The following is a 12,662-nucleotide window of genomic DNA, read 5'->3' as shown; positions in this document are numbered from 1 at the left end:
ATGAATTTTCGGATTATATTTTACCATTCATAGCTTGTTTTTCCTGAGTTTTCAGTTGTCTTGAACTCACTAAAGTCAGATTTTGCAGTTCCAAGTTAACAGTTGTTTTGCGTGCGGCAAAAATCATGCTTCATAGACAGCATGGCCAATGTTAAATGTTTATAATTTTAAACTAGGAAAATAGACCCTTAATCTTAGACTTGTGACCACACAGCCACTCCATTAAATAGCAGGCTAATTATTGCATTGCAATGCTTGCAGTTAGCCACTGATTCCTTCTAAACCACTCATTGTTGAATTTGCGATTTCCAACTTGTTGTGGAATGTTTTTGTCCAATGGCCGATGAGCACCGATTTCATGTATAATTTCTCTTCATTATTTATCTTCGTATGACAAGGATTAAAAAGGATTTGCCAGTAGATTGTCGACTTTATTCATGATGACTGCTAGCTAAGATTTGTAAGTATTTTTTTATTTTAAATAGGCAAGTCAGTTAAGAAAAAAGTATTATTTTCAATGATGGCCTAGGAACAGTGGGTTAACTGCCTTGTTCAGGGGTAGAAGGACAGATGTTTACCTTGTCAGCTTGGGGATTTGATCTTGCAACCTTTCAGTTACTAGTCCAACACTCTAACCACTAGGCTATCTGCCGCCCAACCGTATGATCTTGACATGATCAGTCCAATCAATGCTACTGTAGCTACAGTATACAGTGATTTGACATAATTTTATCTGTGACCAATGAACTTGAGCCTTCTTGATTGGGCACTTCTAATGTAACTTTATGGCAGCACACAAGGGGCTTGAATTCTTTAGCTCTACCCTTAGACTTGATGGTGACGTAGTGTCCTCATGAGTGACAGAACACTGAGCCAATCACTCCGTATTTTCTGCTGGCTTGCCACATCACCACAGAAAGCACGGAGCTAGGCATTTTGGAGCTGCCTTACTCAAGAAAACAAGAGACCATGTTTGTATGTAGCTTTATTAACTCAATTATATATTTCTTTACATTTATTACAAACTGATATGTGACACGCATTAATGCCAAAATAACATGCAAAACAGGCAAGCCCCCTCTCCAAATGAATGTGGGGATCAAAACAGTTGGAGCTCAAACTGAAAGTCACAACCCCAACTCTTCAGATAGGCTGCTGCCAATACATTGCACCCACCGCTATGCAAATGCACATGAGATGTTGAAAGCAATTCCTCATGCCTAGATTTCTGTAACTCTTTGTATACATGTCTCAGTCAGTAATCACTCCATCTACAGTTAGTTCAAAATGATAAAGCTTATAACAGGTACCAGAAAATGTAACCATATCACACATATATTTGCTTATCTACACCTACTACCAGTCCCTTTTACAATAGATTTTACATTTGCTTAATATTTTTGGCTTGGCTTGGTTTAGCCCCATCCTATATCTCAGATCTTGTATCTCCCTACGAGCCAGGACACAGGGCACTGTTGACCATTCCAAAGTCTAGGTTGAAATGAAAGGGGAATAGGCATTTGCCATTAAGTCCCAGACTTTGGATGGTCTGTCAGAGGAGATCAAGCTTGCAGATTCTGTGCCTCTTTTTAAATCCCTACTGAAGACACACTTTTAAAGATGCTTTTAATGTGTGATTTCAATGTATGATTTTAATTAGCTATCTTTTTTCATTCTCTTTCCTTCTGTCTATGTTTCTTTGTTAGTACATTTATTTTATTTTATGATGTGAAGCACTTTGTTACTTGTATTGACAAGCGCTTTTCATATAAAGTTTATTATTACTACATTGATTTTAACAACTAAACTATTGCACCATCTAGTGGGGAAACCATTGTGTCACGTGCTAAAATGAAAGAGCCATTCAGAAAATTGGATAGGATGACATTTCCCTTGCAGTTCCATGAATGATATAAATACCATTTATTTATATTATTTAGTGACCTCTATTTGATTGTAAATATAGTTTACAATACAAAAGGCCTACAACTCTTGCTTCCTGAAAGGATACAATTCACCTCTCATAGAAATAGTCTTTAATAGACATAATTCTCAAAATATGTTTTGTTCATTCTATTTTGATGGTTCCATTGCTCAATGTTCTGGGTCAAAGAGGGCCAAGAGAAAACCCTTGACAGATAAAAAGATCACAGGGACGGAGAGATGAAATGTCCACAATTTCTGCCAGCGGAAAATGAGTGTTAGTGGTGGCGGTTGGTGCGATCAGAGAGAGAAGCAAATCCCGTACTCAGTGTCATTTTTCCTTCAGTGAAGAAGATTGCTTTTTCCATCAAGGTCACACACAGGTCTCTAGCTGAGTCTTAGCTGTATCTCTGATTCCCCTCAGGAGGGGAGGAGGGCCATCCACCATTCAACGCACCCATCCCTATAAGCCTCCACTGCAAAGCTTAGCCTATCCCCCAACTTCATAACCATCAAGTTTACCTTCACTTCTGCCTCGCACTACAAAAAATGTATTTCCTCCAGTGCCCCAGCTGTATAGAAATGTTGTATAAAAAGCACATATTCTGGTAAAAGCTGTTTAAACTGGCATAAGAGAATTCTGAGGTGAAATGGTTTGAACAATCTTTACGCAAATAATGGGTTCAAGTATAGCTATCAACTTTCAGTCATGCTGTGTTTATTGTTCATGGAATATAGTCTTCTGTTTTTATATTCCCTGAAGGAACATATTTATGTAAAGAGGCAATCAGCAGTAGAAACAATAACAAAGCATTCTTCCTCGCCCTTGTTCAGTAAAAAGCTGAGGAATGGGGCTGGAGAAATGTAACCACTCTCAAATTCATAGACAGTGATATGGAAGGACTGACCTTCCATGATATCAAAATAATAGTTTTAACCATGTTTTGAGGATATATGGTGTTCGTTTACATTGACTTTGTTTTTAAACATTGGAGTAAAACAAACTTATATTAGTGGTTCTGATGGGGTATGGCAGTTCAACTAACTTTATAAGCTATATTCTTCAACAATCAATAGGTACATGTAATTAATTTATAAGTTCAAAAATGTATTTAGAAACTGCTGATTGCCCCTTTAAAGGTACTGTCTTCATATATTATTTTCCAATACAATGACACTTTTAAGGAATCCATCAGGCATCTGAGAACTTACACGCAAACCACAATGATCACGTTGTGCGTGCCTGCGTTGCACATTAAATTTACACATACATGCTGCTAGAACTGCCCTGGTCAACTGTAAGTGCTGTTATTGTGAAGTGGAAACTTCTAGGAGCAACAATGGCTCCGCTGCGAAGTGGGTCGGCCACAAAAGCTCAAAGAACGGGACCGCCGAGCACTGAAGCGCACAGTGTTCCAAACTGCTACTAGAAGCAATGTCAGCACAATAACTGTTTTGTCGGGAGATTCATGAAATGGGTTTCTGTGGCTGAGCAGTCGCACACAAGCCTAAGATCACCATGAGCAATGCCAAGCACCGGCTTGAGTGGTGTAAAGCTCACTGCCATTGGACTCCCTGTATATATCTATTACACCTACACGCTGATCTGGTTCTCCCTATATGCATCTAATACCCCTACACATTGATCTGGTACTGGAAACATGATGCCTGGAGTGATGAATGACGCTTCACCATCTGGCAGTCCGACGGACAAATCTGGGTTTGGCGGATGGGAAGAGCACGCTACCTGCCCCAATGCATAGTGTCAACTGCAAAGTTTGGTGGAGGAGGAATAATGGTCTGGGGCTGTTTTTCATGGTTCAGGCTAGGCCCCTTAGTTACAGTGAAGGGAAATCTTAATGCTACAGCATACAATAACATTCTAAACGATTCTGTGGCAACTGTTTGGGGAAGGCCCCCTCCTGTTTCAGCATGACATTGCCCCCATGCACAAAGTGAGGTCCATACAGAAATGGTTTGTCGAGATCGGTGTGGAAGAACTTGACTGGCATGCACAGAGCCCTGACCTCAACTCCATCAAACACATTTGGGATGAATTGGAACGCCGACCACGAGCCAGGCCTAATCGCCCAGCATCAGTGTCCGACCTCACTAACGCTCTTGTGTCTGAATGATGCAAGTCCCCGCAGCAATGTTCCAACATCTATTGGAAAGCCTTCCCAGAAGAGTGGAGGCTGTTATAGCTGCAAAGGGGGGACCAACTCGATATTAATGCCCATGATTTTGAAATGAGATGTTCGACGAACAGCTGACCAAATACTTTTGGTCATGTAGACATGCCCCCAATAGAAAACATACACATACAAAAGACAACATACAGATACATACAAACACCTGCTCAGATCTACCTGTTCTCACCTCTATATCCAGTGCCTGCACTACTCTTCCCCACATGTCCTCAAATTGCATAATTTTGTTCCTCTCCGTCGCCCAATATTTAGATAATGAAGTATATGATTTTTCCATTGTCTTAATGATGGAGGATTGATTGATTTGAAGTTAAGTATACGTTTTTTCAAGATAATTAAAGAGAAGAGTATCATCCAACCCATTGGTTATATAGGCAGCAGGTAGCCTATATTAGTGGTTAGAGCGTTGGACTAGTAACCGAAAGGTTGCAACATCAAATCCCCGAGCTGACAAGGTAAAAATCTGTCGTTCTGCACCTGAACAAGGCAGTTAACCCACTGTTTCTAGGCCGCCACTGAAAATAATAATTTGTTCTTAACTGATTTGCCTAGTTAAATAAATAAAAAGTATCACTGCACCCTCATATGACATGTTGTGAAATATGCAGACAGATGATTAAAAGTTAATTGAGATTGTAATAGCATTCCCAGAATGCATGGTTTATTGAGTCATTCTTAGTTTTACACTTAAGACATGACCCTGTTATTATACTGTAACATTTGTGAATTGTTTAATAAATTGTATAATACTAGTATAACACATTCTATACATTAGATTATACTGGATTAAGCGTACATTTTCGTTAACTGTAAAGTTGTTTGTTTTGTTCCAACATTCCCTCCTTGTGCCAATATCAGTTATTTTTAAGCCTTGGGGTTTTGATATTTTAAACTGCATGTCATGATCGGGTCTGGTGTGGATGGACAGAATCAACATGCGGGCGGATGCCCCCGGGTGGCCGGGTGTAGTCATCATTTTACCATTTGCCAATTCTAAGACTGCAGTGCATATTACAACCACATGATGTCAGGGTTGTAAAATCAATGGGGAATTGTCTTATACACAGTTTTGTCTCTTCATTAATGTACTAACCCACAGACAAGCACAATGAAACTCATTAGAAATATTTATAACTGTTCATTGTTGTTTATTGTGTGATTTTGACTCTTCAGATAGCCCAGTGTTGACCAGTAGAGTGGCTGTCACCGTTCATGTACTGGATGTCAATGAGTTTCCCCCTGAACTAGCCATCCCTTACGAGAGCTTTGTGTGTGAAAATACCAAAGTAGGCCAGGTAAGTGAACGTGTGTCAGAGCGTGTGGGCGTGCGTGTCTGCGTGTGTCATCTTGATGTATGCTCAGAGGCACTGTCTCATTTAAAGGTGCCATATTGATAAAAAGGTCAGTAGGGAATTTTGAAAATAACAACCATTAATAAAATTTTAATAGTGAAGGGAAGGATGACTGATTCACAGTAATAGTATGAGCGCCCACACAGAGAGGCTACGTACCAAATGCACTACTTTTGACCAAGGCCCATAGGGATATGAACCAGTAAAAATGGAACCATTAAAATATAATCTTCAGCTGTGTATAATATGCCTTTAAATTATGATTTAAAACCACATGAATCATATAAAACAAAGGTATATTACCATGCATAGCACATAGTCATATAAAACAAAGGTATATTACCATGCATAGCACAGGTATCATTGTATCAAAGTTTTGTATATTGCTAAAACCTTCTGCTTTATTTTAGCTAATGGAGGGGGCATGGTGTGCTTTCCACATCAGCAACCAAGTGTACATTCCAGATTATATATTTAGATGCAGCGGAGTCTCTGCCTGTATGCATTGTAAACCACCTGTGCCTACAAATTAGCCTATTAGCAAACATCTCCATGCACGTGCCGACAGAGCTCCTTTGGCGGTTTAACAAATAGCTGGAAAGACTAACCCATCACACACTGAAGAAGCCTTGCTTATCCTTACCCTTGCCTTGATCAATGAACCATTATTTTTAAAAGTCCTTAACAATCATGCAAAATAGCCTTTTGAGTGACTTGAACATTACACAATATTTCTTCCAGATAGAAAATACTTTTTCTCTCATGTCAAACTACCAGGAAGTCTGAAAAGACAGATTAAAGGGGTGGGGGGAGCTACTGTAGTAGGCTGAGTCAGTGTGGAGCTCACCTTGGGGTTTTCTCATTTGGGCAAAAGACCGTCCTCCATCCTCTGTCCTCTCCTCCATGACCCAGAAACCGATATGTGGTTGAGTGGCCGAGAATTGTATCAGTTCATTAGCAAGCAAACAAACGAGTGTCCTCCCTTCCTCGATAGCCATCTCTCATTGAGGATACTCACAATTTTCCTAATGCAGAAAAGTTTGGAGAACTGCCACACCCCCTTTGAATCAACTTTTTTTTGTAAGAGGAGAAAAACATACACATTTTAAAAACATGCACAACTCACTTTAAACATTTATTTTGGAATCCACACCTCTAACAGTCATTTGCCTAATGATGTGTTATTGGAGAACGACCATCACATTTCAAGCAAGTGCATTTCCATCCACGTTCACTCTACTCGCCAACTCTCCTCGATTAACTTTGACCTTTTTCTAAAGGACGCGAGAGAGGACGGAGGAGAAAGGTCGCAGGAGGTGAGCAAATCTATTTGATGAAAGGTCCTTGACTGGCGGTTCTTTAATAACGCTTATGTCAAGCAACATGGATGCAGTGTTGCAGTGAGATTATCTCAAGGAAATTTGCTGATACACAAAGCAACTCAAACAACATTGAAATTGCATGCAACATCCAATCCTGTCATACATCACATCATGGTTTCACAAATTATGTGTTTATTCAACTGTTTGGTTATTGTAACAGCATCAATATTGACTAAATGTTAGCTGTATAATTTTGCTAGTGAGCCCAAATGGAATTGTCAGCACTGTATATCAAGCTAGTTAGTTAGTTCAAATTGGACAACTTCCGTTGAAATGTCACAGGGTGAGGTAGCAGCACTTTTCAATAAATATATACAGACTGTCAATGATGTCAAAAAGTTTGTATCCATTTTCAGTTAGGCATGTTCCTTGATATAATTAAGTCTACATCAGAGTTTTGGGCAACCCACTTTTGTTCCTTGATGGCTGAAGACCTTACTAGCCAGATACTAGCTTACACCAGACAGAGATGAAAGCAGAAAACTAAGTATCTTTGCCTTACATAAATAGGGGAAACCTATTTATGTAAGGCTGCAGTCATATTTTGGCACCACAATTCCAGTGGGTCAGAAGTTTACATACACTAAGTTGACTGTGCCTTTAAACAGCTTGGAAAACTCCAGAAAATGATGTCATGGATTTAGAAGCTTCTGATAGGCTAATTGACGTCATTTGGAGGTGTACCTGTGGATGTATTTCAAGTCCTACCTTCAAACGCAGTGCCTCTTTGCTTGACATCAAGGGAAAATTAAAAGAAATCAGCCAAGACCTCGGGAAAAAAAATTGTAGACCGCCACAAGTCTGGTTCATCCTTGGGAGCAATTTCCAAACGCCTGAAGGTACCACGTTCATCTGTACAAACAATAGTATGCAAGTATAAACACCATGGGACCACGCAGCCGTCATACCGCTCAGGAAGGAACCGCATTTTGTCTCCTAGAGATTAATGTACTTCGGTGCGAAAAGTGCAAATCAATCCCAGAACAACAGCAAAGGACCTTGTGAAGATGCTGGAAGAAACGGGTACAAAAGTATCTATATCCACAGTAAAACGAGTCCTATATCAACATAACCTGAAAGGCCGCTCAGCTAGGAAGAAGCCACTGCTGCAAAACCACCATAAAAAAGCCAGACTACGGTTTGCAACTGCACATGGGGACAAAGATCGTACTATTTGGAGAAATGACCTCTGGTCTGATGAAACAAAAATAGAACTGTTTGGCCATAATGAGCATCGTAATGTTTGGAGGAAAAAGGGGGAGGCTTGCAAGCCGAAGAACACCATCCCAACCGTGAAGCATGGGGGTGGCAGCATCCTGTTGTGGGGGTACTTTGCTGCAGGAGGGACTGGTGTACTTCACAAAATAGATGGCATCATGAGGATGGAAAAGTATGTGGATATATTGAGGCAACATCTCAAGACATCAATCAGTCAGGAAGTTGAAGCTTGGTCGCAAATGGGTCTTCCAAATGAACAATGACCCCAAGCATACTTCCAAAGTTGTGTCAAAATGGCTTAAGGCCAACAAAGTCGAGGTATTAGAGTGGCCATAACAAAGCCCTGACCTCAATCCTATAGAACATTTGTGCGCATAACTGAAAAAGCATGTGCGTGCAAGGAGCCCTACAAACCTGACTCAGTTACACCAGCTCTGCCAGGACAAATGGGCCAGAATTCACCCAACTTGTGGAAGCTTGTGGAAGGCTACCCGACACTTTTGAGCCAAGTTAAACAATTTATAGGAAATGCTACCAAATACTAATTGAGTGTATGTAAACTTCTGACCCACTGGGAATGTGATGAAAGAAATAAAAGCTGAAATAAATAATCCTCTCTGCTATTATTCTGACATTTCACATTATTAAAATAAAGTGGTGATCTTAACTGACCTAAGACGGGGAATTTTTACTAGGATTAAATGTAAGGAATTGTAAAAAACTAAGTTTAAATGTATTTGGCTACGGTGTTTGTAAACTTCCAACTTCAACTGTATAAACCATGGCCCTCTGCGATCACATCTTCTGCGATGTTGGTTACAAAGCTGTACATATTTAAATTAGGTAGAGAATAAGTCTTCCATTGGTGTATTAAATGTAGACTTTTATGATGTCACAAAAATCCTTTAATAATCCCGCCTCCATTCTACCTCCTGAATCCAATTGTTTGACATGGGGGAGGGGACCAGTAACTTTATGATGAAACTTTATCAATGTAGAAGCAACAATCATGTTCCATACTTTGGTAGTCCTGCTTTAATCTGGTTTCATCCAAATATCATCACATTTCCATAGTAGTACTTTTCACAGCAAGATTCCGCCAGGTTTTTACTCATAGCTGGTCGGCGATAAAGAATTGAAGGTCTTCTTTTGTAAAAGCCATCACAAGTCCCCCTTGATGCTTAGTTGCACTCACGTTGCCTGCCAAAGTACAGACAAAGCACTTATAGTACAGTACAGGTATTCTGAAGCATATCACACTGTGCAGCTGCAACCTCCCCTGAACAGTCATCTATAACGAGGGATGTAGTCAAGTGAGAAAAACGAGAGATACATTTCCAGGTGAAAGCAGGGAGGAAGGCTTCGGGACAAACACCCTGTTTCAACATTCTCAGCAAAATAGATTAAGCAGAGAAAAAAAACATTATCATAAACACACTTGAATGCTTTCTGAGATAAAGAGGGTAGAGTTTAGTGAGGCAGTGGGCTGCCTCCCAAACTGAAGCCACATGCACGGAGAGGAGAGTTGCGATGCGAGGAGAGGAGGCGAGGAGAGGTGGGAAGGAGAGTAGGTGAGGAGCCGAAGAGAGGAGGCGAAGAGTGGAGGCTAAACAACCTCCCATTGAGATCATAACCCTGTACACTGATCGATGTTTAGAAACACTGTTAATTAATTTTCTCTTACAGATATGTCCCTGTTCAGTTCACCTGCATGTATATTTTTTATTTTATTTTATTTCACCTTAATTTAACCAGGTAGGCTAGTTGAGAACAAGTTCTCATTTACAACTGCGACCTGGCCAAGATAAAGCAGAGCAGTGTGACACAGACAACAACACAGAGTTACACATGGAATAAACATAAACAATAAACAAGCCAATAACACAATAAACAAGTCATTGACACAGTAGAAAAAAAGGAAGTCTATATACAGTGTGTGCAAAAGGCATGAGGAGGTAGGCAATAAATAGGCCATAGTAGCGAAGAATTACAATTTAGCAGAATAACACTGGAGTGATAAATGAGCAGATGCAAGTAGAGATACCGATGTGCAAAAGAGCAGAAAAGTAAATAAAAACAGTATGGGGATGAGGTAGGTAGATTGGGTGGGCTATTTACAGATGGACTATGTACAGCTGCAGCGATCGGTTAGCTGCTCAGATAGCTGATGTTTAAAGTTGGCGAGGGAAATAAGCTTCAGCGATTTTCAGCTTCAGCAATTTTTGCAATTCGTTCCAGTCACTGGCAGCAGAGAACTGGAAGGAAAGGCATATAGATCACTTTGTGCCCAGATTTTTCCCAATACACAATGATAATAGAGCTAGGTTTTATTGGTGCATAGATCTAGGAAAGTACGGTATGTTCACTCTGAGGGTACTGATAAAATGCTGCACGTGGCAGGTCTTTTTAATTTTATTTATAAATCATGGCTTTATGTCTAGTAAATCAGTTTTTTTCATGAAAATAACTACAAATATATATTTTTTATCATTTATTTTCCCTGAGCCAATTTTTGACACTGAAATATGCAATCTAATCTATATGTACTGCACTGCACCTTTAATACTGTTGCTAGCCCAAAAAATATGTAGAAATACAACAATTTCTTGATGTAATTTTTTATGAGTCATGGAACTTATAGGATAACTTCACGAAATGTCCCAACATCTTCAGTTTGTGTCTAGACGATACTAAAATAACTAGCTCAACAGCCATGCAATCCTTTGATTCTCTTTCAGTTTTATGTTCAAATGTTTTTCTCTCAGGTAATTCAAACCTTCAGTGCAAAGGACCAGGATCTGCCACAAAGTGGTCATAAGTTCTCCTTCAAACCATCAGAGAGGGACGTCAACAACAAGAACTTCACTATCCAAGACTTTGGAAGTGAGTTACAGTATCTTGACCAGGTTTCTGACACTGTGCCAGTGAGGAAGAAAAAGTAGTCCTCATAGTGAAGAAGCATGATGACAGCACCTAACATATTTCTAGGTGATACAGTGAATCATTACACCTGCTACAAGGTCACATCAGTCTCCTTCAGACATATGTCGTTATGAGTACCTGATAGATAGTGTTATCATATAACCCAAGAAAAGTACTGCATATTTGTATTAATTTTGTGCAGCAGCCATAGTCATCACCAATGGGAGTCAACTATCTAAAATATTCATAAAATGAGTACTGTTGTGTCAATTCTATATGATTTAGAATATGTTGTCATATATACTTAACAAAAATATAAATGCAACAACTTCAAAGATGTTAATGAGTTACAGTTCATAGAAGGAAGTCAGTCAATTGAAATACATTCATTAGGCCCAAATCTATTGATTTCACATGACTGGGCACTGGTGGAGCCATGGGTGGACCTGTGAGGGCATAGGCCCACCCACTTAGGAGCCAGGCCCAGCCAATCAGAATAAGTTTTTCCCCACAAAAGGGCTTTATTAAAGAACATTTCAGGGATCTTTTATTTCAGCTCATGAAACATGGGACCTACACTTTACATGTTGCGTTGATATTTTTGTTCAGTATAGTATATTCTCAGAAAGGTATGACATTTCTTTCCAATGGGCATATTGCAAAACACACCCTTTGAAGACGGGTGTGAGTATGACCCATTGCAGTATGAAGCTGTGGAAAGGAATGCATTTCTTAACCTTGAAGAGAGACCCGGCTTGAACCCCTGATCCAGATTTACCTTTTGGACACAGAGCCTCACAGCTTTCCGCCCTGCCGTCACTGTGCCAACAGACACAATCTCTAGGTACAGGGAAGAGATTTGATGCGCAGGGACAAGGCATTCAAAGCACCAAAGGCGAAGTCTAGCAAAGCAAGAGAAAATAGAAAAAACACATACTACATCCAAAATGGCACCCTATTCCCTTTATAGTGCACTATTCAAGTAGTGCACTATAAAAGGAAAGGGTGCCATTTGGAACAAACCCATAATCTGTGCATAACATGTAAGGTGTGTTGAGACACCTTGACCCTTCTGTCAGGAAAAAGTCCCCGGCGTTGTCAGAGGAACAAACCAATCTTGACAGGGGTCAGACAGTCTAGCCACACTGGTCAAATCTGGGGCTGGTCCAACCTGACACATTGCCCTGTTCCTGAGAAACCCTGTCCAGGTCTATTCCTCTGACCAACTTCACACCTGCTCCAGCACCACCCCAACGCCACCTTACTTTCTTAGTACATGATTACCTTACTCTCCTTAGCAGGCTACATGGTTCCTTTATTCTTAATCATTGTTTAACCTTCCAGTTTCCTAGACTTATGTCGGCTGAATGTCACATAGAAACCACAAAAGTTCCCCAGCACATTCTGTTGTAGGGGATAAGGGTGTAAGGCTGCCATGTTGTCCCGGAGGCAGTTGAGACATTTTCAGAGTTGACTTGCTGGCTGAGGTAACGTCAGGTCAACCTTGTTCAAGACAAGGGACAGAAAACAACCAACTCACAACATTTCTGATGTAATTTCCAACAGGAATACACAGGTTCAGTGAAAGCATGATCATTTTCTCATTGTATAGGCTAGTGTATCCCGAATAGTCATTTGTAGGTAAATTTGTTTTT

At 40.1% G+C, this 12,662-nt stretch overlaps 1 protein-coding gene across 1 annotated transcript in view; it reads left to right on the top strand.

Annotated features, from left to right (window-relative positions):
• The window catches only part of LOC106578565 (cadherin-12), a 251,807-nt gene that overhangs the window by 223,752 nt on the left and 15,393 nt on the right, over nt 1-12,662 (top strand). The window contains exons 9-10 of the mRNA XM_014157554.3: nt 5,307-5,428; nt 10,851-10,968. Coding sequence (XP_014013029.2) covers nt 5,307-5,428; nt 10,851-10,968 — 240 coding nt within the window. The remainder of the gene's footprint in view (nt 1-5,306; nt 5,429-10,850; nt 10,969-12,662) is intronic.

Source organism: Salmo salar, chromosome 19 (assembly GCF_965601325.2).
Source record: "Salmo salar chromosome 19, fSalSal1, whole genome shotgun sequence".
Lineage (NCBI taxonomy): Eukaryota > Metazoa > Chordata > Actinopteri > Salmoniformes > Salmonidae > Salmo > Salmo salar.
This window is presented reverse-complemented; position numbering and strand designations above follow the sequence as displayed.